Below are 22,113 nucleotides of genomic sequence, written 5' to 3' on the forward strand. Positions count from 1 at the left end.
AATACAGTGTAACTATAGTAGTAACCTGTCAATCTGGCAGGATGGTCAGAAGTAAGTAAAAATTACATTTAAGGTCAATTCTACGTCTTGAATTAACAGTTACAGAAGACTTAATCAGAAAAAAAGCGGAACATAACGAGGGTCTCATCGGGACTTTGGAAGAACTGTCTCTTCACCAAGAAGACGTCGAAAAAATCGAACACATAAATAACTGGTGCAAAGACATACAAATCCTCTACCTGCAAGCTAATTTAATCCCCACAATAGAAAACCTAAACAAGTTAAAAAAGTTGGAATATCTGAATCTAGCCGTAAACAATATCGAAAAAATTGAAAATTTGCAACGTTGCGAGTCTTTAGAAAAACTAGACCTCACTTTAAACTTTATCGGCGATTTGGAAAGTGTTTGTTCGTTACAGAACAATCTTAATTTAAAACATCTGTACTTGACTGGAAATCCCTGTTGCGATTTCGACGCTTATCGCCAGTATGTCGTTGCCAAACTTCCTCAATTGCTCGCTTTGGATGGAACGGAGATTACAAAAAGTGAGCGAATAAAAGCAAAACAAAATATATCTTCAGCTGAAATAAAAGTTAAAGAAGCGCAGCAAGAATATGCGCGTTTTAGAACGGAACAAAAAACACGAGTTGGGCATAATCATGATCCGACAATCAGTGACGAAGATTTCTGGAGAAGCACGAGTGAACACTGTCCAGAAACTAGGGTCGAAATATCGCGAAGATCCAGAAAATCGAAAGAACTTGAAGAGGAAAAACCGCAAAAGAAGTTGGTTTCATTGTTTTCTAAAAGCGGTAGACCTTTAAATGTCAATCAGGCGAAATTAAATTTTAAATTCCTGGATGATGATCCAGAGAAGTTTGTTCTCGATTTAGCGGTCTATAAGTATACACATTAGAGTTGATTGATTACTTGTGTGAAAGAAAAATTTTCAGGCACTTGGACACGAATTTAATTGAAGTTGATTTGCAACCGATTTATGTAAGAATAACCGTTAAAGGAAAGGTCTTTCAGATAGTTTTTTCGGAAGAAATTTTGGTTGATAAAAGTACAGCTAGAAGGTCTCAAACCACCGGACATTTAGTTCTTGATATGCCTCGGGCTAACTGCAAGCCACTAAAACGTAAAGAGAATACTATGTTATTAAAAACAAACGATAAGAAGTACGAATTGAAGGTTCCAAATTTGTACTGTTTGTAATGCTAGTGTTTTAGGAATTTTTTAGATGTTCAACAAAACGACGAAATGGACTTCAGTAAAATCGTGGAAAAGAGTGATAAACCGTCATTTGAGGATAACACGGAAGTACCTCCATTAGAATATGGATAAAAATGACATTTATTTTGTTTTCTTTATTTTTGGAAAAGCATATTTTATACACGTAAATAAATCGTTGCAAGTTTCTACATTAAACTGAATACTTTCTACAAACGAAAAACATGTATATGACGAACTTAAAAAATTAGCACATACACACATTAATGTACAGGACCAGAGAACCATTGGCAACCCAATTAAATAATACACAACGATCTTCAACAACCAAATTCAGTAATGACTTCATTATATAAAAAAAACTAACATAAAACTAATCCTAAACTTAAGTTCGATTCGAGTCTCTCTGGTTTGTCCTGCTTAAATTTAATATCAAGTTTTAATTGAACAAATATAATGTTGAAAGCAACAATTTTTTATTTATGATAGAAAACATTTGATAAAATTGCACCTAAACATCAAATACTCATTCAAATGATTACGTTGATGTGAGCGAAATATCTAAAAAATTGTCATATTACAAAATGTAATTCTATACAAAAATGTGAAAATTTTTCACATCAGTGAAGTACATCATCGTATTCTACATCACACTGGATAAGTTTATTTTAAAGCAAATGGCTTATATTAAATATATTAAAAAATAATTTGTATCTTGACATTTACCATACAATAAGTAAAGCACATTTATAATATATAATTAAACATTTGTGCCTCTGTAATTTCGTTTTAAAAGATTTGAATATTTCAAAATCTGAAACCAAAAATCAGAAGCTTTCAGCAATATTTGCCATGTAGAATTGATTCCAACTACACCTACACTCAGATTTTTGGTTTATGACACATACAGCACAAATGAACTGACTTCTCCCTTTTTACTTTTCTTAGACTATTTTGTAAATGGTAAAAAAACTTGTTCAGAGTAACAATTTTTTTTTAGAAATCAGTTCTTATGCATAAGATTAATTGAAAAAGTTGAAATACTTAGAACTAATTGTTACAGCAAGATCTGGAAGTATTTGACTGCTGTTTTCTATCTACCAATACCCTATCAACATGATCACCTGGTTCTCTGCCTGCTGTCTTATCTAAGATGGCCTCGGCAAGGTCATTAAAAGCTTTATCTATATTTATATTGGCTTTTGCAGATGTTTCCATAAATCTAATGCCATGTTCACGTGCAATCTGAAAACACAATATAAAATAAAACGAACTGAAGTAATTATTTTATAATTACAGTTTCTCCTCGTTCTCTGCTCACTGTTCTTTTGTCAGACATATCACACTTATTACCAAGGATCATTTTCTCCACGTCTTCATTCGCATGCTGAAAATGTCCCCTGTAACCTCTCTATTTTATGGCTTGCGTGTACCTTACCTCATCTATATTTCTTAACCATTTGACTATGTTTTCAAAACTTTTTTCATTGGTTATATCATAAACTAACATTATACCCATGGCACCTCGATAGTAAGAAGTTGTAATTGTATGAAACCTTTCCTGCCCCGCGGTGTCCCATATTTGAAGTTTAATCTTTTTACCCCTTAATTCGACAGTTTTAATTTTAAAATCTATACCTAAAAAGCAGCGGTTTAAATTTGGCGCCTAATATGACCTCACCCTGTGTGGTTAAAAATACACTACAAAGTTTATTCTACTTTATGAGAAAAAGCAATTAACTGAACTGATTAAGACACTATTCTCTTTGTGTTAAATGACCATTTCATACAGAACAATAAACAAGTTCAGAGCAAAGGTTAACTTACCTATAGTTGATATAAAAGTTGTTGTGAACGCATCATCAGAAAATCTGAATAGTATACACGTTTTTCCAACCCCGGAGTCACCAATTAGGAGCAATTTGAATAGTAAATCATATGTCTTTTTAGCCATTTTTTTAATAATATAAATTAATTAATTTTGACGTCTGAAAATGAAAAACTGTGAGAACACGAAAACACTAAACGAAAACACCAGGAAAACACTGGTGAATGCGCATTACATCGATGACTCGATGAGTCTGACGATGATATCATCGATGCATTTCTACGAATTTCGATGTTAATGTTTCGATAAATTTTTCCAGAATTTTTTTTCGGAGAAATGTTAAATGGACAACTGATGTGATCGTAACCTTGCTTTTAAAATTAAGTTCAAAATTGATCTGACGCGAGGCTAATGTTACGTTATTTGAATGGTTGCGATTTCGCGGTAATTGGAAAAATAAGTATATTGTTAAAAATTCTACTACCTCGTGCCGCTGTTTATGCATCCTATACGAAACAGAACCTCAAGAGAAAAATTTTGTTTTCATGTTTTTTGTTTCTTATAGTTCGATGTGTTGTTCTGTACATCGAATTTCCACTGCGCATGTCTCCTTTTCTTGTGCCGTGTGTTTTGGTGTTGTGTGCGGTGTGCGGTGTGATTCTGCGTCATGTATGCTGTCAAATGTCAATTTAACAATTTCCAGATAATTTCCGAAAAAACGTGAAGTGGTCTTTTGTCAGTTCACCAGTGTTTGTTATTTTTTGTGGTCAGCTTTAGGTTCACGATATTGAGTAACTGGAAGATAGATTTATAAAGGTAAAAACTAGTTATAAAATTAGTGCCATGACCCATATTGTTGTTTGCATTTCCGTTCATGTACAGTAAATTTATGGGGCGTATTTTCCGCTAGGTAATAACCTGTAATTTTACTTCTATATGATTTGACACTGATCAATATTTTGAAATTTGTTATCATTTGTTTTTAGCTTTATCGAATACACTTATTACAGACGTAATGCGTACATATTTAGCTTTACTTTATTGATTTTTATCCGAATGATGACTCACGCACCTATAAAGTGTGGTTTTGTCCACAAATTTATTCGAGATATTTTATCTTGTCATAGTGCTTTAATAGAGTACAAGTGAATTACCAACTTATTGTTTGCAGGATGTCTTGGAATAGTGGACCCTATCCACAAGGTATGTAGAAAAATAATTGTTAAAGTGTTGACTTTCGAACCATGAAGTTACGTTTATCGTCAATTCACGTGAGTTGTGTTTGAGTTTTTGAGAATGTTGACATTTTTAAGACACATTTTTATACTCCATACAAGGGCTTATTTTTGACTATAAAGGGTTCAATTGGTATGCCATTTTTCTGTAATTTTAATAAAAACTGATGTACTTTTAAAGTGCATATAAATTAACAATGTAGAAACACTACGTTAATGCATTTGCTGATGTTTTGATCACCATAGTTCTAATTTCCATGCGAAATTGGTCATTATTATGAAGTTAATAACAGGGACATAATGCAGTTAATTACCATTTTATCGATTATTTTATGTACTATTTAGATGTGAATATTATCTTATTAATAAAAGACAGGAATAGAAAAAGGGGATTTACAGGATAATGATTCAAAGTCAGAGCTTGTGAACAAAAATTGTGTAATAGTCACTTAACTTCCCAGAGATTCTAATTTATTTTGGCAAGAAATGTTTTCTATGAAGGATTTCGTTGTACATCGATCAACACAGCAATTTTCCGGTTCTGATAAAGTGTCTGCTATTGTCAAGACTTCAGGTTCATTAATCAACAGAGAGCTTGATGGTCAGTGTTGAGCACTGCAGGTGTTTCTTCTGCTTTGAACTTGTTTACAGTCTGTGTCAAGGCTAGAACTTGACGTTCGTGAGTGGGCGGGATTTCTCCATCAAGCTGAGTATGAATTCTTTATGCCATTCTATGTATAGAAGGGTGAGAAGTTTGATCGTGACTGTTGGTGACATCCTAACAATGACTTGAACCTTTCGTGAGTTTGTTTGATTTTATGGAACGTTTTAAAGAAGATTGTGTCGATTGAATTATTGTTATACAGGTGGTTAGGGATTTTCTATATCGACTTTTCAAAGTCGATAGAGAACGAAAAAGTTGGTCTTCCATTTCCGTTTATCTGTCGTCTGTCTTCTGTTGACTACAACAAAATTTTGCAGAGTAAATTCTACTTAAATTTGATAAAATAACATATTTCTGTATGTGTGGTTTATAAGTCAGCCTTTATTTTTGGCCTTGAACATGCAGTTTTTTTGGAAACAAAAATTACATTTTACAGTTTCAGGTAGACACTAAAATTGAATGCTGAAATATTGCGAACGTTGTAAGGTTATCGCAGGCATGGTAACATGGTAAATCGCTAATAAAAATTTATCTGTTTGTCCTCCAAAAGCTTAAATCGTCATAAATCAACTTCAAATTTTGCCGGATAGATGCTATTTAAGATATGCAAAATATTATTTAGTCTGCTCTTGCAGGCATTCATGTTTTTTAGAACTGCTTATACAGAGTGATTAAAAGAAATTAGTGAATGAAGCAATATATTTTATTGGTTACATAAAACGATATGTACTCTTGCTAAAAATTTCATTATGAAAAACTGAGACAACGGAAGAGGTCGGAGCATTGTCGTATTGTTTTACCTGATACGGGAATCTAGCTGAATTATCAGATGAGTCAGATTTATTATTATTATAATATAGCATTTTATTACGTGAATCATTTTTGGTACAATTGACGTGAAAAAATGTATTCAATTTTTCGAAGATAAACCCACATCACATATTTTGTTGACAACGTAATAAAGACACGTAAAAACACGATATTGACAATAATTGATTCATGAAGATTTTGTAAATGTTTGCTCGGAATTATAAAAATTGTGAGTATCAGAGTGATGTATTAATTTTTACTTCCTGAGCATAAGCTAAGAAAGTATCGTAATCGAGTTTATAGTACGACTGACAACTTACATGTTTTCTCAACGTTTCATGGCCACTAGAGTACGAAAAAATATGTCTCTCGTTTTTGTCTGTCTGTCTGGATTTTTATTAAACAGATAATCTCTGAAACTACAGGACCGATTGTTATCAAATTTTATATGCTTATCGTGTAGATGGTAAAATGCTAACCAAAATTTGGCATGTCATCCTTACCAAAATTTACGTTTGTAAATATTATTTAAATTTTATAAAACAAGATATTGCTGTACTTGTGGTTTATGAGTCCGTGTGAGTTTTACCCTAGACATCCAGATTTTTGAAAAAAAAAATCAAAATTGTATAATTTTGAAATTGCAAAACGGAATGCTGTGAAATCCTGCAAATATGTTAAGATTATTGAAAGCATGCTAAATAGTCTAATCCAAATTTTTCCATTTCTGCAAAAATGTTGTCGTCATCAATTTTGTAATGGAAAAACTCACTTAAAACAAACGCGTAGCATGCTTCTTTACATTTACTTTAATATTACATACATATCTTTATTTTAACTTATAACGGTTATCATAAAAAATAAATTTCGCAAAGTTAAAATTGTATTTTTTCGAAAAATCTGGATTTATTTACCTTTGACTAATTTTTTGATCACAATTTTTCGTTTTTTCGACTTTAATTTATTCAATTTTTCAATTTCTCGATTTCCAAATTTTCCAATTTTTCGATATGACAGTTTCTCATTTTTCGATTGTTCGGTTTATCAATTTTTAATTTTTTGAATCTTCAATTTTTCGTATCCTCAATTTTTTACGTTTTTCATCTTTGTTTTTCATTTTCCCGAGTTTTTAATTTTCATTTTCTCCACTTGATATCGCGATTTTTCGTTTTTTCATTTCCTTTATTTTTTTTTTATGTTCCTTTCGATTTTATAATTTTTCGTTCATTCAATTTTTCAAATTTTCAATCTTTCATTTTTCAGTTTCTCGATTTTCCGATTTTTGTAATATTCAATATTTCCTGTTTTCGATTTTTAAGTTTGTCAATTTTTAATCTTTCCATTTTTTAATTTTCCAATTCTTCAGTTTGTCGAGTTCTTGATTTCTAGTTTTTAGATTTGTCAAAGTGTTCGATTTTATAAAATAGGATACTCCTGTACTTGTGATTTATGAGTCCGTGTTGAGTTTTACCCTAAACATCCAGATTTAAAAAAAAAAATCAAAATTGTATGATTTTGAAATTGCAAAACCGAATGCTATGAAATCTTGCAAATACTTTAAGATTATTGGAAGCATGCTAAATAGTCAATCAAAATTTCTCCATTTCTGTTCCTTCTCCGCAAAAATGATGACGTCATCTGACAATATTTTCTTCAAACGTGCTAATTCTCTCGAAGTGCATATAAACATAAACAGTTGAATTTAAGCATGTACTGAGAAATTGAGAATATCTCATTTTTTCCTGTTAGTTATCTATTTTAAATATGTTTCATATGCAGCACACTGGTTTTTACTTTGTAGAGGTTATCAGAAAACGAAAATGGTAAAATCAAGTTTTATAATTAAAAAAAAAAAGCGGGATTTGTAGGATCATCTTCAAGGGCGAGGGAAGTTCCATCAAAATAGCCTTCGACCAATTTTTTATTCCTTAAAAGTGTGTTTGTTATTACTGAATAGTGCTTGATTTTCGTTGATTTAAAAAATTCGTGGTGTAAATGTTTTGCCTATAAAACCTTACTAATTCGTGTTATTTTTCTTAAATTCAGTACAATATTTAAATCCTCTGTACGTGTATACATATTCAACAGATGGCATGGTATTTCTAGGATTATGTGAAAAGTATAAACTTGTCAAGTTTTCAAGTATACAGGGTGCTTGTTTTTGTTTCCGCAATATACTACATGCAATTCTGGTCGACCATACATAACGAAATTTTTTATAATTTAATAAATACGGTTTTTTACTTCGCCAGCGTAGGCTAAGGAAGTATTATACTAGGGTCCCTCAAATGGATATCTACTTTCATGTTTTCTGGACGTTTTATAACGCCTGGAGTACGAAACAATAGGGCTCCCGTTTTCCTCTGTCTGTCTGCCTGTTAATATCCGAAACCACAGGACTGATTGTTGTCAAATTTTATATATATATATATATATATATATATGTTATGAGTACTGTTTAGATAGTTAAACGCTAACCAAACTTTGTCTAATTATCCCCATACAGGTAGTAGTTTTAAACTAATTCGGACTAGTAAGTTATACAAACAGCTTCTACATCGAAAATTTGTCAATTTCTTTATCGTGTTACCACTTTGATCTGGTAAGGTCTTGTTGAACGACGACGATTTTAGCAAATCTTAGATAAATCTTTTTTTTCTTCTAGAAAATGAAATGTTATAATTAGGGATCTTTGTTCAATGAAGAATACTGATGCATTAACACTACTTCAAAGTGCTTTTTCTCCAACATATTTGGAACTAAACAGAATTCGTCGTAATTTTTAGGGGATTAATACACTGGATACAAATAATTACACGATAAAAACTAAAAAAGGTTATGACGTTATATCGTCATTAAATCAACACATAAAGTGGTATAATTAAATTAAAATGAATTTGTGCTGTACAACTGTTTTTGTGGTGGGACCATATCAATACGTTTAAAAACTGCTTTATTATTTTCCCATTTCAAACTTTCTAATAGGATTAATAAAATTTTGCTTTTCTAGAATACAAGTACAATAAAAAGCATTTGTTTTTTAGTGTGTTCATATTGTTCATTATCCCAATTACTCATACTTCACGTTCTCAAGAAACTCAAACTTCAACATATTTTTATTGTTTCCTGAAATGTGTAGTCATTCTTACACGTTTCACAATTAATTCTACTGATAATGAATAACAGAGAAAAGGTTAAAGATATGACTTTCATCGTAATCACTAGGGAATTACCAACTGACAACATATCACATGTTTTTTTTATGAATAGGAAACCAAGGTTACTATGGAGGTCCACCACCGCAGCAACCATTTCCGGGTGCCGGTGGTTACCCTGGTGCACCTCCATCAGGATATCCTGCACCACCACCAGGTTATCCAGGTGCACCGCCACCAAGTGCATACCCTGGACAACCGGGATTTAATCCACCGCCACAGCAGCCATACGGAAGCCCATATGACTCGGCCCCACAACCAGGTGAAACAACTCCCTTTTCTTATAACACTGGTTCGTTTTTCTTAGTTCTTTGGGATGAAGGTTTTTGGTGCACCCTGTTTTAGAGCTTGTGTCTTTATTGTAATGCTTAGTACGTATTAACTAACACCACTAATACAGTAGATGCAAATTTAGTAGACATATATATACATTTTGATATCTTTTAGTGGAATTATAATACTTGTATTTCGTTAACAATGTCAGTGGCTGTGCGGTGTATTTTTATGATGTGTTGTGAAATGTAATTGATTTGTTTGTTCTGTTACGTAAAATAAGTGATAGCAATTATCCGAAGCAATACAATTAATTAACAAGAAAAAAGCTGCTCATAAGAAATAGGAATAATCATGTAATTTTTCTAATCTGGATTTTAAGAATCTTGGAAAGGGTGTAAGAGTAGCATCCACATGGCTTATAAATTTTGACTTTTTTTTTAAAAAGCGTCGGGTCAAAATATGTTTATCAAAACAACCCATTACTTTTTACTTTAAACATTAATGATATCAGTAACTGTAAAATTTGTATGTTCTTCCGACGATTTAATATTGTTTTAAAAAACATGTATACATAATAAGTCTGTAACGCAGTCTTTATAAGTCGTTATGACTTTATGGATTTAAATATTTGAAAATGTAAACGTATTCGGTTTTCGTGGAAATACTGTAAGTAACCTTGGCATAAAAATTGATCCTCAGCTTAGACTTGTTCAAATTAAAAGAACAATTCAAAAATTTAAATTAAAAAAAAAGTGGTCTTTGTAACTTAAATTAACGACAGTTGTGTAAAGTTTAATTCAATCCAGTTTTATCGTTTAAAAGTGGCAATTTCGTATCTCACTTACTACTAAGTTTGTGTTATTTTTTGAAACTTTAATTAATTACATTCTCTTTTTAAACGACTGTGTATAATAAAAAAAGTTTAATTTGTGGAGAATACTGACTCAGTATGCGTAAAATGATTTTTGTGTGAATAATTTTCTAGTTCACATTAAATTTTCTGTGTGTTCTGCAGTTATTTTTTCTAAGCCTTTGTGGTAATGTGAAAGTGCGTTGCTTTGCGGATTTTGGGTTTGTTTAATTTTTTTACAGAGGCGTTTAATCTTCATTTCAGTTTGTTGAAAAACTCAAATTTTCACACATACAAACGTCTGTAAATTGTGAAAGTTATACATGAGTCACTCAACTGACTAAGTGTTGCATTAAAGTAGTGTAGATTACACTTTTTATAATTTTAATTTGAGGAACGGCGTCATGAAGAACGTTAGACTTTGGTTGAATTTGTTTACGCATTTTTAAGGTGTAAATATGTAAACGATATTTCTGATTTAAGAGAAAAAACAAAAGCAAAGTATGTTAACAGATATACAAAGGAGAATAATAGTATGGATGAGAACAATTTTTAGCTTATAAATGAGGCAGTTTATTGTATTGATTAAATCAAGAACGATTCACTCCATTTTCCCGAAAATTTGGGAATACAGTACTGTTATTATTAGTACGTATTACATTCCAACTATCCAGATTAATATACGTGTCCTTGCAAAAATGTTGAAGACGCCATCATCAAATTTTGTAATCGAAAAACTCTTACTTTAATATTGCATACGTATCTTTATTTTAACTTAATAACGGTTATTATAAGAAATAAATTTCGCAAAATTAAAATTATAATCTGGATTTATTTACCATCGACCAATTTTTTGATATCACAATTTTTCGTTTTTTTCATTTTTCAAGTTCTTGATTTTTATTTTTCATTTTCCCTGTTAAGTTTGATGGATTATGAACAACGCGCGGAATTGTATCTCATACGCTAGAACCAGTGCTGTCGCGGCGATAGTTTGATTACAAATATATTTTTCTTTTGGTCTATTTCAACATAATATAACATTTCAAGATCACAAATCTGTGGTCCTGTGGTTGAAAAATTAAAAAGGGCATCAAGTATTATTATTTGAAGTAATATAGTAATATAGAAGTAGTTTTTTTACTAGCTGTAAACACTCCTAGCGACGCACTGGCTACGACCTTGTGGACCAGATCAAGGCGTCCCCGCTACTCGCCGTAAAACACACTTTACTTTAACTGGGGGATTGCAGCGGTGAAACAAATTCCCGCGTAGTGATTATGAATAAGAGCAGCGGACAGTCGTTTTATAGTTTTATTAAATAAATAACAAGTGTGTTCTAGAGCGAGTATGATTTTATGACCGTTAGGTCCAGAGATTGAATATAAAGACTATGTTAACCGCTTGAAGAGTGCTTGAAGAGTGAATGATGAATAGTGAATGAATGTTCCCTGTATTCGAAGGTGGTGGTGGCCCTGGCTCCCACCCTTACGGGTGGAGAGGGGTGCAACAGGTCCCCGCCAGAGGCACTAACATACCCCCCACCTTGAAACAATTACATTGTTTTAATACCAAAATAATAGAATGTTAGAGTGATAACATGATATCGTAATGATCAATTCGAATCAGAATACATGAGTAAGATTTACTACAATTAACATTGTATAGAATGGATTCACAGTGATTATACAATATGGGCAATAAACTAAGAATAGCGATTTACAACACTTGCCCACATACAATAAGAATGCATTACTTATACATGGAATACACCTGAAAGAGAGATTTACAACTCTTTATCAGGTACAATATGAGTGGACAAACTTTATTTACAATAGTGTGTATGTAATGAGTTAACCAGAGCCCGAATTAGTAAATGGAAATACCGTTTCCGAATTGGCGCACTTTATGATGCAATTTCGACACTGCACAGACACTACGCGAACCAGATCGTCTTTGCCGCGATGCACTTGCACTATTCGTTGTAATCGCCACCGCAACGGGAGCCGGTTGTCTTCTTTGATCGGTAGTACCAGCGCTCCAGTGCCGGGAACGTTTCTTGAGAGGGTTTGCCACCTGGATCTCCCCTGCAGCGTCGTATGATATTCCGCGGACCAGCGCTTCCAAAAATGTTGGCGACAGGATTCACTCAATTGCCAACGGGAAAGGATGTTGACAGGAATAGTAGTGTATTCCTTTTCTACTGGAGTTGTCAATGGATGGCCAACAAGACAATGGCCCGGAGTCAGTGCGGCTGAATTAGTAACGTCGCTGGAAAGCGGCGTCACAGGGTGCGAATTCAGGACAGCTTTAATCCTGACCAAAAGCGCATACATCATCTCGTACGTTAGATGGTTGTATCCGATAATGCGCTGGATGTGAGTTTTTATGAATTTAATCCACGCTACCCACAAACCACCAAAATTGGGCACACGCGGGGGAATTAAAGTCCATTTGATATTTTCTGGTTTTAGCTTATTCTGAAATTCTTTCCCTAATAGCAATTCGCTTAGCTTGCGCTTAGTACTTACGAAATTTGTGACGTCGTGACTAATGAATGCTGCATATAAAAACGATTCTTTTTGGTTATCCCACCTGATATCTAAAGTTTTATTATTGTATTGTTTGTCAGTTATTAAACGATTACTGTTGGATGTAGCCTGAGCGCATTCTTGTATATCAGTACAATTAGACGACCATTTACTTATCTTGGAACTTGCCTTCGCTAGAACGGTCTTTAAATCGTCTTTGGGCTCGATTAATTTGACTAAAGAATTTGAAACGAACAATGCCTTATCGACATAAAACCAATGATTGTGTTCAGGAGATTCTAGCCACATGATTTTTTGATAATTGCGGTCGTCCGAGTGAAGCCAACCACACCGGTACATCTTCGATATATCACATGTGTCGATAAATTGGGGCAAACGAAATTGAATTAGAATTGTGAAAGGTTCGGACTGCAAAACGGGGGCTGTTAATGAGTTGTCGTTTAGGCTTGAATTGTTTGAGCTAAGATTTGAACGGTCAAAAACCTTGCAGAATTTAATGGAAGAAATGTAGGGATTGTAAACACAATTGTGTGGCAGGTAACTAGGATTATTTAAGGAATTTCCGTTAAGTACCTTCAGGTGTACAAGGTCTAGGTACTTCCTTAGAAAGACAATAAAACCCTCGGTAAGTTTATGATTACGACCCTCTGCGAACAATAACGGTTGGAGAACCCCTTCTTGGGAATTTCTTAATTGAGGTGGATTTTTGAAATAAGGGACGGTGGAACGACCCAACTTTTCCGAAAAGAGGAGTTTAATTACGAAACGACCATCGGGTGAATGGCCGGTGGTATTTTGAAAAGGGGTTGCAAATACAGAGGTTTTAAGACCTTTGCTTAATAACCTGCTTCCGGTTTTGACAGTCTCAACTTCAAACAAATGAGAAATAATTTTATTCAAACTAATATTGTGATGACGGGAATTTTTTAAATGCCCAAAACTGCCATTAAGAATCAACCCCAGCGGGGTATTTTGAAGCGCCGGTGGATTTTTCATAAAATGATTTTGTATTTTAAGTTCGGCATTTTCTGAATGTTTATTCTTATCAAGAATTGCTACGATTGACGTGTCGATGCTATGAATATGTAATTCCAAAGACTTGCCCAAATTTTCGGTGATGAATTGAGATTTACTCCCGATGTCCAAGAAAACGCGACATTCTTTTACTTTACCTGATTGGCCCATTACGCGAATCAAACCGGTGGATAAAAGTACACTAGACGGAATAGCTAAATTACATTTCGAGGTGTCTTCAGGATTATCGGAATCCTCATCTGGTTTATTTTTGATTTCATTTTTGAGAAGGTTATTGTTTGTTTCTGCGTGCAAAAGCGTGTGGTGCTTCTTATGACATTGTTTACAATGCCTTGATATGTAACAATTTTTCGCGACATGATTACTTCTTAAACAATTGAAGCAACGATTCATTTTCTTTATTTGTTCCACTCTATCGTTGGGCGTTAAACTTAAAAAAGTTGTACAATTGAATATGTTGTGCATTTGGGAACATATAAAACACGGGATTGATTGATTATTGCTTACTTGTACCTTCTTTGTGTTTGATTTTAATGATTTACCCAAATATTTGGTTTTGGATTCACATTGTTTACCGGTATCCAATAATGAGCTACAATCTTTCAAATTATCTGTATGACTTTTTATTGGAATTAACGCGGTGTCTGATTTTGGATTGGATGTGCTATCTATCTTAGTTTGGGACATGCCCACAGAGTTGCAAGAATTATTATCCGGATGATTTTTCGGTTTGCTTGATATTGAATTTGATAATAATTTGTGAGAATTCGGTATTAACTTATGCGTTTCTGAAATAATGACTTTTTTGTTATCTATAGTTTTATACTTAATGAATAGTGCAGGGGTAAACCGCACATTAACCGAAGCATTGGTAGTCTTATGAAGTTTAATGGGTTCTCCATTTAGCATGTTGTCCACTTTTATGGGTTTTAGATTTTCACAACGTTTTTCGAGATGAGCATTGTTAGTATTTACGTTAAACGAATTCGGGAAAGGAAGATGATACAACAAATCGGCTTTTTTGATTAGAGCAGTATATAATTCCGATATTTCATGGATATAGGTTTGCACGGGTCCGAGATTATAAACTGCGGGTTTGTTAGATTCTTCGCTACTCGTGTCATCTAAAAATACCACGATTTCCGATTTATGTTCAACTATAAGATTTTGTACGTTAGATTGTACCCGTTTCAAATCTTCCAACCTGCATCTTAACTCGCCTATTTTTTGGTGGTTTGTAACTTCCGAGATGAACTCCGCATGTGAATGCACATCGTTAACAAGAACGATAAATTTCCAGAGAGATTCGTTATTCGACATCGTCAGTACGAGAATAATGCACTACGCAAAATGGACAAAACTAAAGCCTACCTGAGTTTCTTGATGAATGACCCTCGATGATTTGCACTGCACTCGCGGCCGTTACCGATTTTTGAATACTTGATGATTTAGGTGGAATGTTGAATTCCAAGCGATGATGATTTATCGAACTACACTTATCACTGTTACTGATTTTCTGTCGCTGATCCGGCTCGAAGGACCATGTTAAGTTTGATGGATTATGAATAAGAGCAGCGGACAGTCGTTTTATAGTTTTATTAAATAAATAACAAGTGTGTTCTAGAGCGAGTATGATTTTATGACCGTTAGGTCCAGAGATTGAATATAAAGACTATGTTAACCGCTTGAAGAGTGCTTGAAGAGTGAATGATGAATAGTGAATGAATGTTCCCTGTATTCGAAGGTGGTGGTGGCCCTGGCTCCCACCCTTACGGGTGGAGAGGGGTGCAACAGGTCCCCGCCAGAGGCACTAACATTCCCGATTTTTTAATTTTCATTTCCCCTATTTTTTCTATGTTCCTTTCGATTTTATGATTCTTCAATTCCTCAATTTTTAAATTTTTCAATTTTGCAATTTGTGGTTTCCAGTGATCCGATTTTTTAAATTTTCAATATTTCATTTTTTCGATTTTGCACCTTTTCAATCTGTAAGTTTCTCAATTTGTTGTTAATCTGTCGATTTTTGAATTTTCCGTTTCTTCAATTTGTCAAGTTCTTGATTTCCAGTTTTTAGATATTTCAAAGTTTTCATTTTATACTTTTTCGTTTTTTCAGTTTTACAATTTTGCAGTTTTTTCAATTTTTTTTTATTCGAGAAGTGGAAAAATCGAAAAATTTAAAAACCGGAACAAATTTAAAAATCAAAGACGGAAAATACGAAAAATTGCAAAATTGAAGAAGTGGAAAAGCGAAAAGTTGCAAATCGAAGAATTAAAGAAACGGAAAATTGAAACAATGAAAAACTAAAAATCGAGAAACTTAAAATCGAAAAATTACAGAATCGTCAAAATTTTAAAGTCGAAAAACTGTAACATCAAAAAATTTAATATCGAGAAATTAAAAATTAACAATCGAAAACTGGAAAAATCGAATGAATTTAAAAGTTTTAAAATCCAGAAATTGAAAAATGGAAAAATTCTAAAACACGAATTGAAAAAGTGAATTTTTTTAAAGTTATAATTATTGCAGATTTAAAATGAAAACTAGAAAAATTGAAAATCAAAAGTTGAAAAAACGAAAAATTGAAAAATTTCACATTTAAAAAAGAAAAATTAGAAAATCAAAACATTGAAAAAGCTAAAAATTCAAAAATTAAGGAAACAAAAAACCAAAACGAAAAATTTCAAATCGAAAATTGAAAAATTGCAAAATCTGAAAATTGAAACATCCGAAAGTTGCAAAATCGAAAACAAAAAAATGTTAAAATGAAAGCATTACAAAATTAAAAATTGAAGAAACGAAAAAATGTATAACTGAAAAATCGCAAATCGAAAAATTGTAGAAACGATTGAAAAATCGAATAATTGAAAAAAAAAAGGATTTGTTTTCTTTTTTTATTAAACCGAAACGAAAAATTGCAAATCGAAAAAGTGGAAACATAAAAATTGACCCGAGAAACTCAAATCGAAAAATACAAAAATTCTAAAATTGGAATATTGTAAAACTGAAAAATTTAAACTTAAAAACTCTAAAAATTGCAAACCGAAAAACTCAAGAAATAAAAAAATTAAGAATTGAAAAATTTAAGTTGCAAAAGCTGCGGGAGTGTTATTTACGCTATAGAGATTATCAAAAAACAAAAATTGCAAATTTTTTTTTTAATTTCAAAGAAGCGGGATTTTTTTATTGACCAATTTTTTCCTAGTACCGGATGACTTGATAATAATTGAAGCAAATGTTTGTGTTGGCAATTCTGAATTATTGGCAGCAATGTTGCCATGTTAGTTGACCGTTGTCAATTTTGATATAAGAGCGCGTAATTATAACAAACATGATAAGAAGATGACAACATTGGCAACTACTGATTGGTGCCTAAAATTGACAATCAGGAATACTATAATAAAATTTTAAATGTGCTGCCAACCTGATCAAAAAAATCACAAACATTAATAGTCACTAGGTATTTACTTAACCATATTTTTCGCAGTTCGCTTTTATCAGTGAAGTATCACTTCAAGTTTTTATTGTTTCCTGAGAACAATGATTACCTCCATATTATTTCATGTTTCGTGATTGATTAACTTGAAATTTGTCACATCAGATGCATATCAGGAATAATCTTGTATTATTTTTTTAATTTGCACTCTGCAAAGTGGGTGGTACTAGTCATTAAAACGATGACGTTTCACGCACGTACTCATTTTTTTTTAATTGCTCTATAATTTTCAGTTATTGTGGAATATTCTCAATAAATAACCAGTTTTATTATTGACACTCATGCAACAATCAAACGATTAAATTATATTTTGGTCTCGTATACAGTTGCACCAATGTAATGAAAACCTGGCTAAAATGTCCGTTTATGGAATTTTCAGATTTCACTCAAATCTTTATCCGTTTGAAAAAAAATTGTTTTCTCTTTCACTTCAAAAAATTATCGTACCATCATGCAGCTGATAAATTGTTGTCCTTATCGCTAATGAAAATGTAGCATTTTTAATTGATTATTACAACAGGACTGAGCGGTTTGTCAGCTTCAAAGGGCTTTAATTTTCGCGATTTGATTGTTATTTATTTTCAATTAGATGGAGGGGGAAGCACAAGGTAAGGAGAATATTTTGTTTACTTTTTGAGTGCTTTAATCTCATTGATGTTATTATTGTTGCATACAAGTCGCGAAAAACTTTTGAGAATTTTGACCAGGTTTTCATGACATTGGGTCCCGTGGGAAATTTATTTATTGGTAACTCGACTGTTTATTCAACAGCTGACGCAAACGCATCGAAATATAATCAGATTTGATACAACAGTGAGAAAAGAACGAATTTTACTCTCCTATCTATGAAAAAGGGGGACCTCAACTTTGACTTTGACATGTGTTTTGCAAACTTACTACGTGTATTTTTTAAGTAAATGTGGCGTTGATCAATCTTTAGAATGTGACCAATTAAACGTTAAATATTCCATAGGTTTTTTCAAGGTAACCACCATTACAAAAAATATTTTTGGAATTATCTGCTCATTAAAGAAATATCACGTAAACTTATTGCGACGAACGTGAATCATAAAATAATCTTAGGAAAGTTAAATTTAATGTATACATCGCATTACTATTTGGTTTATGTTCGTAAATGTATGTGCCATCACTTAATTAAATTTTGGGAAAAAACGTGTGCGGTAGAAAAAATAGTATAAATAACTCGTTCATAAGGCCATTGAGGCACTCATCCTTTATATAACTCGCGGCTTCGCCGCTCGTTCTATAAACTTGGATTCGTGCCTCAATGTTTGCCTTATGAAACTCGTTCTTTAATATATGTACTATTTTCTACAGCACAGGTTTTTTGGTTTTCTAATAGAGCTATTAAAGCACGCAAATGATGTCACAGCAGTTCGTTAATAGCGGAAAGGCGTTCTTTAATAGATCTGGTGTAAGATTGGTAGCCATGACGAAAAATGTCAGGTGAATGTCAGTGGCAAATGTCAAATTAAAATTTCCCGTATTTCCGGAGGCGCAAGGACTTCGCTAACTTCTTCACAAGACATTTTAACCAATTTTAACTTACAAAAACTCGAATTGATTTGAAATACAGTTGTTGTTGTCAAAATTCGAACCTCAAATATTTCCTGGTTACTGTCAGACCAACCCATCACCAAACACTACAAAATTCCCCAGATTTAAAAAAAGGCAAATTTCAATTAAATTTTGTGAAAAAACGTGCGCGGTAGAAAAAATAGTATAAATTACTCGTTCATAAGGCCATTGTGGCACTTGGATTCGTGCCTCAATATTTTTATGAAATTCGTTCTTTAGCATACTATTTTAAATATGTGTATTCGTTAAAAATGATTTTATTAGCGAAATTAGTAGAAGAACAATATATCTACACTTTTGTAAGTACTGCGAAAACACTTCAGGTCTTAAGAATAATATCGATATTTCATCTTACCTCACGTGTTGTTTACTCATGAATAAGAAGTATACTTATTGAGTTATCGTCGTTTTTAACGTGAAGGTTTTATGAGATAACCAAACGTAGTACATGAAAGTTTACACTTCTCAGAAAGCAACTACAATCGATCTATTCATGAATAAGTTGACACAAAAAGAAACTGTGTACTAACAAATTGTTTATTCAAGTGGAACAAAGATTAAAGCTTTTTGACAAAATTCACGTTATAATTGACCGTCGCATCACTTACGAATAAGAAAAATGAAATATTCGTATAATGAATACAATAATTATCCATATTTTCCGAATTCGATTTATTTTTGTACAAGTTAATATTCGATAAATTATTATAAGTTTACATTTCTCTTTTTTTTTTCATTTTGCAAACACTTGCTAAAGTTGCTAAAAGCTTTATCTTTGTAAAAGCGACACAAATTTTTGGATGGTCAAAATGCAAATTTGACACATGATTGTCACAACATATCGTTAAAATACAATAAGAATAAGATGTACCTAAGGTAAGATCCTTGTTTAACACCACTCCTAGTAACATGTAAAACTCACCACGTTGTAGAATTTATAATCTACAAAAGAAAGAAGGGCCAAAAGCTTGTAGGTTGCGACTTCAAGTAATTTAAAGTTTTTTATCTGATACTCTTATAAAAGCATTTTTCATGTTTATAAGCAAATTTTTTACTGGTTCAAAGCATGATACTAAATTTAGAAGGGCTACAACTCTAGTCAGCTGCATGTGGCATCCGTACTCGTGGTATGGTAGTGAGTTTTTTCTTTATCGCATACAAAGAGGGACAAAGTTACACTTTTAATGTACTCACTTGTATGGGGAAACTTCACAAGTTTTATGAACCGTACTTTAAAAACTGAATGCTATTCACTTAATTATTGTAAAAAGACTCAGGTCATGGTAAAATATGAAAAATAGAAAACTTGTGTGGTTGTAGAAACAAAACTGCACTTTATGGAAATTAATGTAGTACATTATTTATTATGTAATGTGATGGCTATTTGAATGGTCAATTATCGGAACGTGTGTGTACACCCTTACAAGAACAGATGGATCACAAGAACACACTTAACTTGGACGTTATTTCCATTGTAGATTTTTTGTGTTATTATTATGTCAGCGTAACTCTACTTTGTACAGAAATAGGAATTAACTACTTTTATTGAGTTCTACTCATGTTGAGTTATTTATATGGAAGACATTGATTTCCACTAAACGTGTTATTTTATTTTTAGCGTTACTAATTCATACCTTAATAACATTATTTTACTAACTTCGCTACAAAATAAATTACCATTTCTAAAATTGCATTTTAACGTAATTCATTTTTTCTAATTCGTAATTAAAATATGTTGGCAACACTAGTCATTTGTGTAACATTTTCGAAAATTTATTTTAACCGATTTAATAATTTTTCCAGGCATGTACGGAGGCGCAAGCTACCCTGGCGACGATCCCGAAGTGAAGGGATTCGACTTCTCAGACAAAAGTATCCGTCGCGGCTTCATCCGCAAAGTCTACTCAATTTTGATGGTACAGCTTTCCATATCTCTTGGATTCATCGCGTGGTTTTTGTACCATGAACCGACCCGACTTTTCGTCAGAGCCCACGTCGAGTTGCTGATTATATCCCTCGTGGTCTTGTTCGTTACAATGATAGCCCTGGTCTGCTGCGGGGAAGTACGAAGAAAGACCCCGACAAACTACATTTTCCTCTTCATCTTCACTCTGGCAGAATCCTTCGTCCTTGCGGTCAGCTCCTCGACGTACCAAGCCGAAGAAGTTATGATGGCAGTTGGCATCACGGCAGCCGTTTGTTTGGGGTTGACACTCTTTGCTTTCCAAACGAAATACGATTTTACGATGTGCGGTGGAATACTGTTTGTTGCGGTGTTGATTCTGCTGATCTTTGGTATTGTCACTATTTTTGTTCAGACTAAAGTTTTGAAAATGGTCTACGCCTCATTGGGCGCTTTAATATTTTCGATCTACTTGATATATGACACGCAGCTCATGTTGGGTGGCAACCATAAGTATTCCATCTCGCCCGAAGAATACGTTTTTGCCGCTCTTAACTTATACATCGATATTATTAACATTTTCATGTACATTTTATCGATTATTGGTACTTCAAGGGACTAGGAGTAGCTTACAAATTGTGAATAGTTTGTACTGTTTTGGTGAGAATTTTTTTTGTTTTTTTGTTAATTATTGTTCTTGAAAAACTACGTTTTGTTATATTTGGTATTTAATAAACGCTATGGAAATAACTTTTCATAAATAATTAACACGTAAGAAAAATTTTTTATTCTTTCGTTCGAATACATTTGGAGTACTACTCAATGTTGGTTGTTGTCTTAATACTTCTAACTATGTCAACACCAGACTCTGAGACATTTCTGCTAATATAACGTGACTTCAGGTGATTTAAAGCGACTGAATTTTATGATAACTTTTACACGGTAGAGGGATTTACGCAGGCTTCACGTTTGGTAGGTCTTGCAGAAGTGTCTCATGCTTTCAATCTTACTGATGAAAATAACTGTAGAATTCGATCAGTGGAAGTAGTTTTTAGATTATTTGAGATCAGTGAATATAGCAGCCACTGACAAACGCTTCACATATTTAAGACCTAAAAGCGTTTTGTGATGACTCACTGTTACCTTGATCACAATAATTAATAATTCCTTAATCAGTATATAATAATATATTGTATAGAAATAGAGATAACTATAGTTTTTAATGTTTACTGTATTATGCTTAAATGAAGAATAAATGCACTGAAATATTGTCTTAATTGATAATTTTAGTACATTAATCGGTAGTGGCAGTTACCTGTTGAACATCAGTTGGGTAAATTTAACTTATTCGAGTGATATGAATCCAGTTAATAACGGTACTTAGTTTTCAATGCACTTTTTTCATTTATTCAAAAT

The 22,113-nt window shown here is 32.8% G+C and overlaps 4 protein-coding genes across 6 annotated transcripts; 2 read left to right on the plus strand and 2 right to left on the minus strand.

Annotated features, from left to right (window-relative positions):
• The first annotated feature begins 32 nt into the window (after nt 1-32).
• Tilb (touch insensitive larva B) lies at nt 33-1,351 on the plus strand. Of its 2 annotated transcripts, XM_064063606.1 has the most exons (5): nt 33-51; nt 100-546; nt 595-904; nt 955-1,182; nt 1,234-1,351. In XM_064063606.1, exons 1-5 carry the CDS (start codon nt 42-44, stop codon nt 1,346-1,348), a joined length of 1,110 nt encoding a protein of 369 aa, XP_063919676.1. In that variant the 5' UTR covers nt 33-41; the 3' UTR covers nt 1,349-1,351. The 2 variants fall into 2 exon arrangements, with proteins under 2 accessions (XP_063919676.1, XP_063919675.1); XM_064063605.1 differs by having other exon boundaries at nt 100-904.
• A 5-nt stretch (nt 1,352-1,356) lies between these two features.
• LOC135134786 (ras-related protein Rab-10) lies at nt 1,357-3,272 on the minus strand. The gene is made up of 4 exons (XM_064063611.1): nt 3,062-3,272; nt 2,673-2,872; nt 2,532-2,621; nt 1,357-2,479 (listed from the first exon to the last, which is right to left on the minus strand). Exons 1-4 carry the CDS (start codon nt 3,186-3,188, stop codon nt 2,285-2,287), a joined length of 612 nt encoding a protein of 203 aa, XP_063919681.1. The 5' UTR covers nt 3,189-3,272; the 3' UTR covers nt 1,357-2,284.
• Nucleotides 3,273-3,692: 420 nt separating this feature from the next.
• Nucleotides 3,693-21,974, plus strand: LOC135134783 (protein lifeguard 1-like). Of its 2 annotated transcripts, none has more exons than XM_064063607.1 (4): nt 3,693-3,878; nt 4,234-4,265; nt 9,042-9,278; nt 20,598-21,974. In XM_064063607.1, the coding sequence occupies exons 2-4, from the start codon at nt 4,235-4,237 to the stop codon at nt 21,317-21,319; spliced, it is 990 nt and encodes a 329-aa protein (XP_063919677.1). In that variant the 5' UTR covers nt 3,693-3,878; nt 4,234; the 3' UTR covers nt 21,320-21,974. The 2 variants fall into 2 exon arrangements, with proteins under 2 accessions (XP_063919677.1, XP_063919678.1); XM_064063608.1 differs by having other exon boundaries at nt 3,694-3,878; nt 9,042-9,248.
• On the minus strand, nt 11,407-13,609 carry LOC135135355 (uncharacterized). Its single transcript, XM_064064382.1, has 2 exons — nt 11,869-13,609; nt 11,407-11,817 (listed from the first exon to the last, which is right to left on the minus strand). The coding sequence occupies exon 1, from the start codon at nt 13,001-13,003 to the stop codon at nt 11,966-11,968; it is 1,038 nt and encodes a 345-aa protein (XP_063920452.1). The 5' UTR covers nt 13,004-13,609; the 3' UTR covers nt 11,407-11,817; nt 11,869-11,965.
• Nucleotides 21,975-22,113: the final 139 nt, after the last annotated feature.

The sequence above is a fragment of the Zophobas morio genome, unplaced genomic scaffold (genome assembly GCF_036711695.1).
Source record: "Zophobas morio isolate AGI-343-1 ecotype UQ-CSIRO unplaced genomic scaffold, CSIRO_AGI_Zmor_V1 ptg000024l, whole genome shotgun sequence".
NCBI lineage: Eukaryota > Metazoa > Arthropoda > Insecta > Coleoptera > Tenebrionidae > Zophobas > Zophobas morio.

Bases quoted from the DNA above. Each gene is read 5' to 3' on its own strand.
- Tilb (XM_064063605.1), top strand. The intron at 905-954 runs GTATACACATTA...AAAAATTTTCAG, and splicing joins CTCGATTTAGCGGTCTATAA to GCACTTGGACACGAATTTAA. The intron at 1,183-1,233 runs GTACGAATTGAA...CTAGTGTTTTAG, and splicing joins TTAAAAACAAACGATAAGAA to GAATTTTTTAGATGTTCAAC.
- LOC135134786 (XM_064063611.1), bottom strand. From the start codon at position 3,188: ATGGCTAAAAAGACATATGATTTACTATTCAAATTGCTCCTAATTGGT. The intron at 2,873-3,061 runs GTAAGTTAACCT...GCTGCTTTTTAG, and splicing joins AACTTTTATATCAACTATAG to GTATAGATTTTAAAATTAAA. The intron at 2,480-2,531 runs GTAATTATAAAA...TTGTGTTTTCAG, and splicing joins GCAGAGAACGAGGAGAAACT to ATTGCACGTGAACATGGCAT.
- LOC135134783 (XM_064063607.1), top strand. From the start codon at position 4,235: ATGTCTTGGAATAGTGGACCCTATCCACAAG. The intron at 4,266-9,041 runs GTATGTAGAAAA...TTTTATGAATAG, and splicing joins TAGTGGACCCTATCCACAAG to GAAACCAAGGTTACTATGGA. The intron at 9,279-20,597 runs GTTCGTTTTTCT...TAATTTTTCCAG, and splicing joins TCCCTTTTCTTATAACACTG to GCATGTACGGAGGCGCAAGC.
- LOC135135355 (XM_064064382.1), bottom strand. From the start codon at position 13,003: ATGTACCGGTGTGGTTGGCTTCACTCGGACGACCGCAATTATCAAAAA.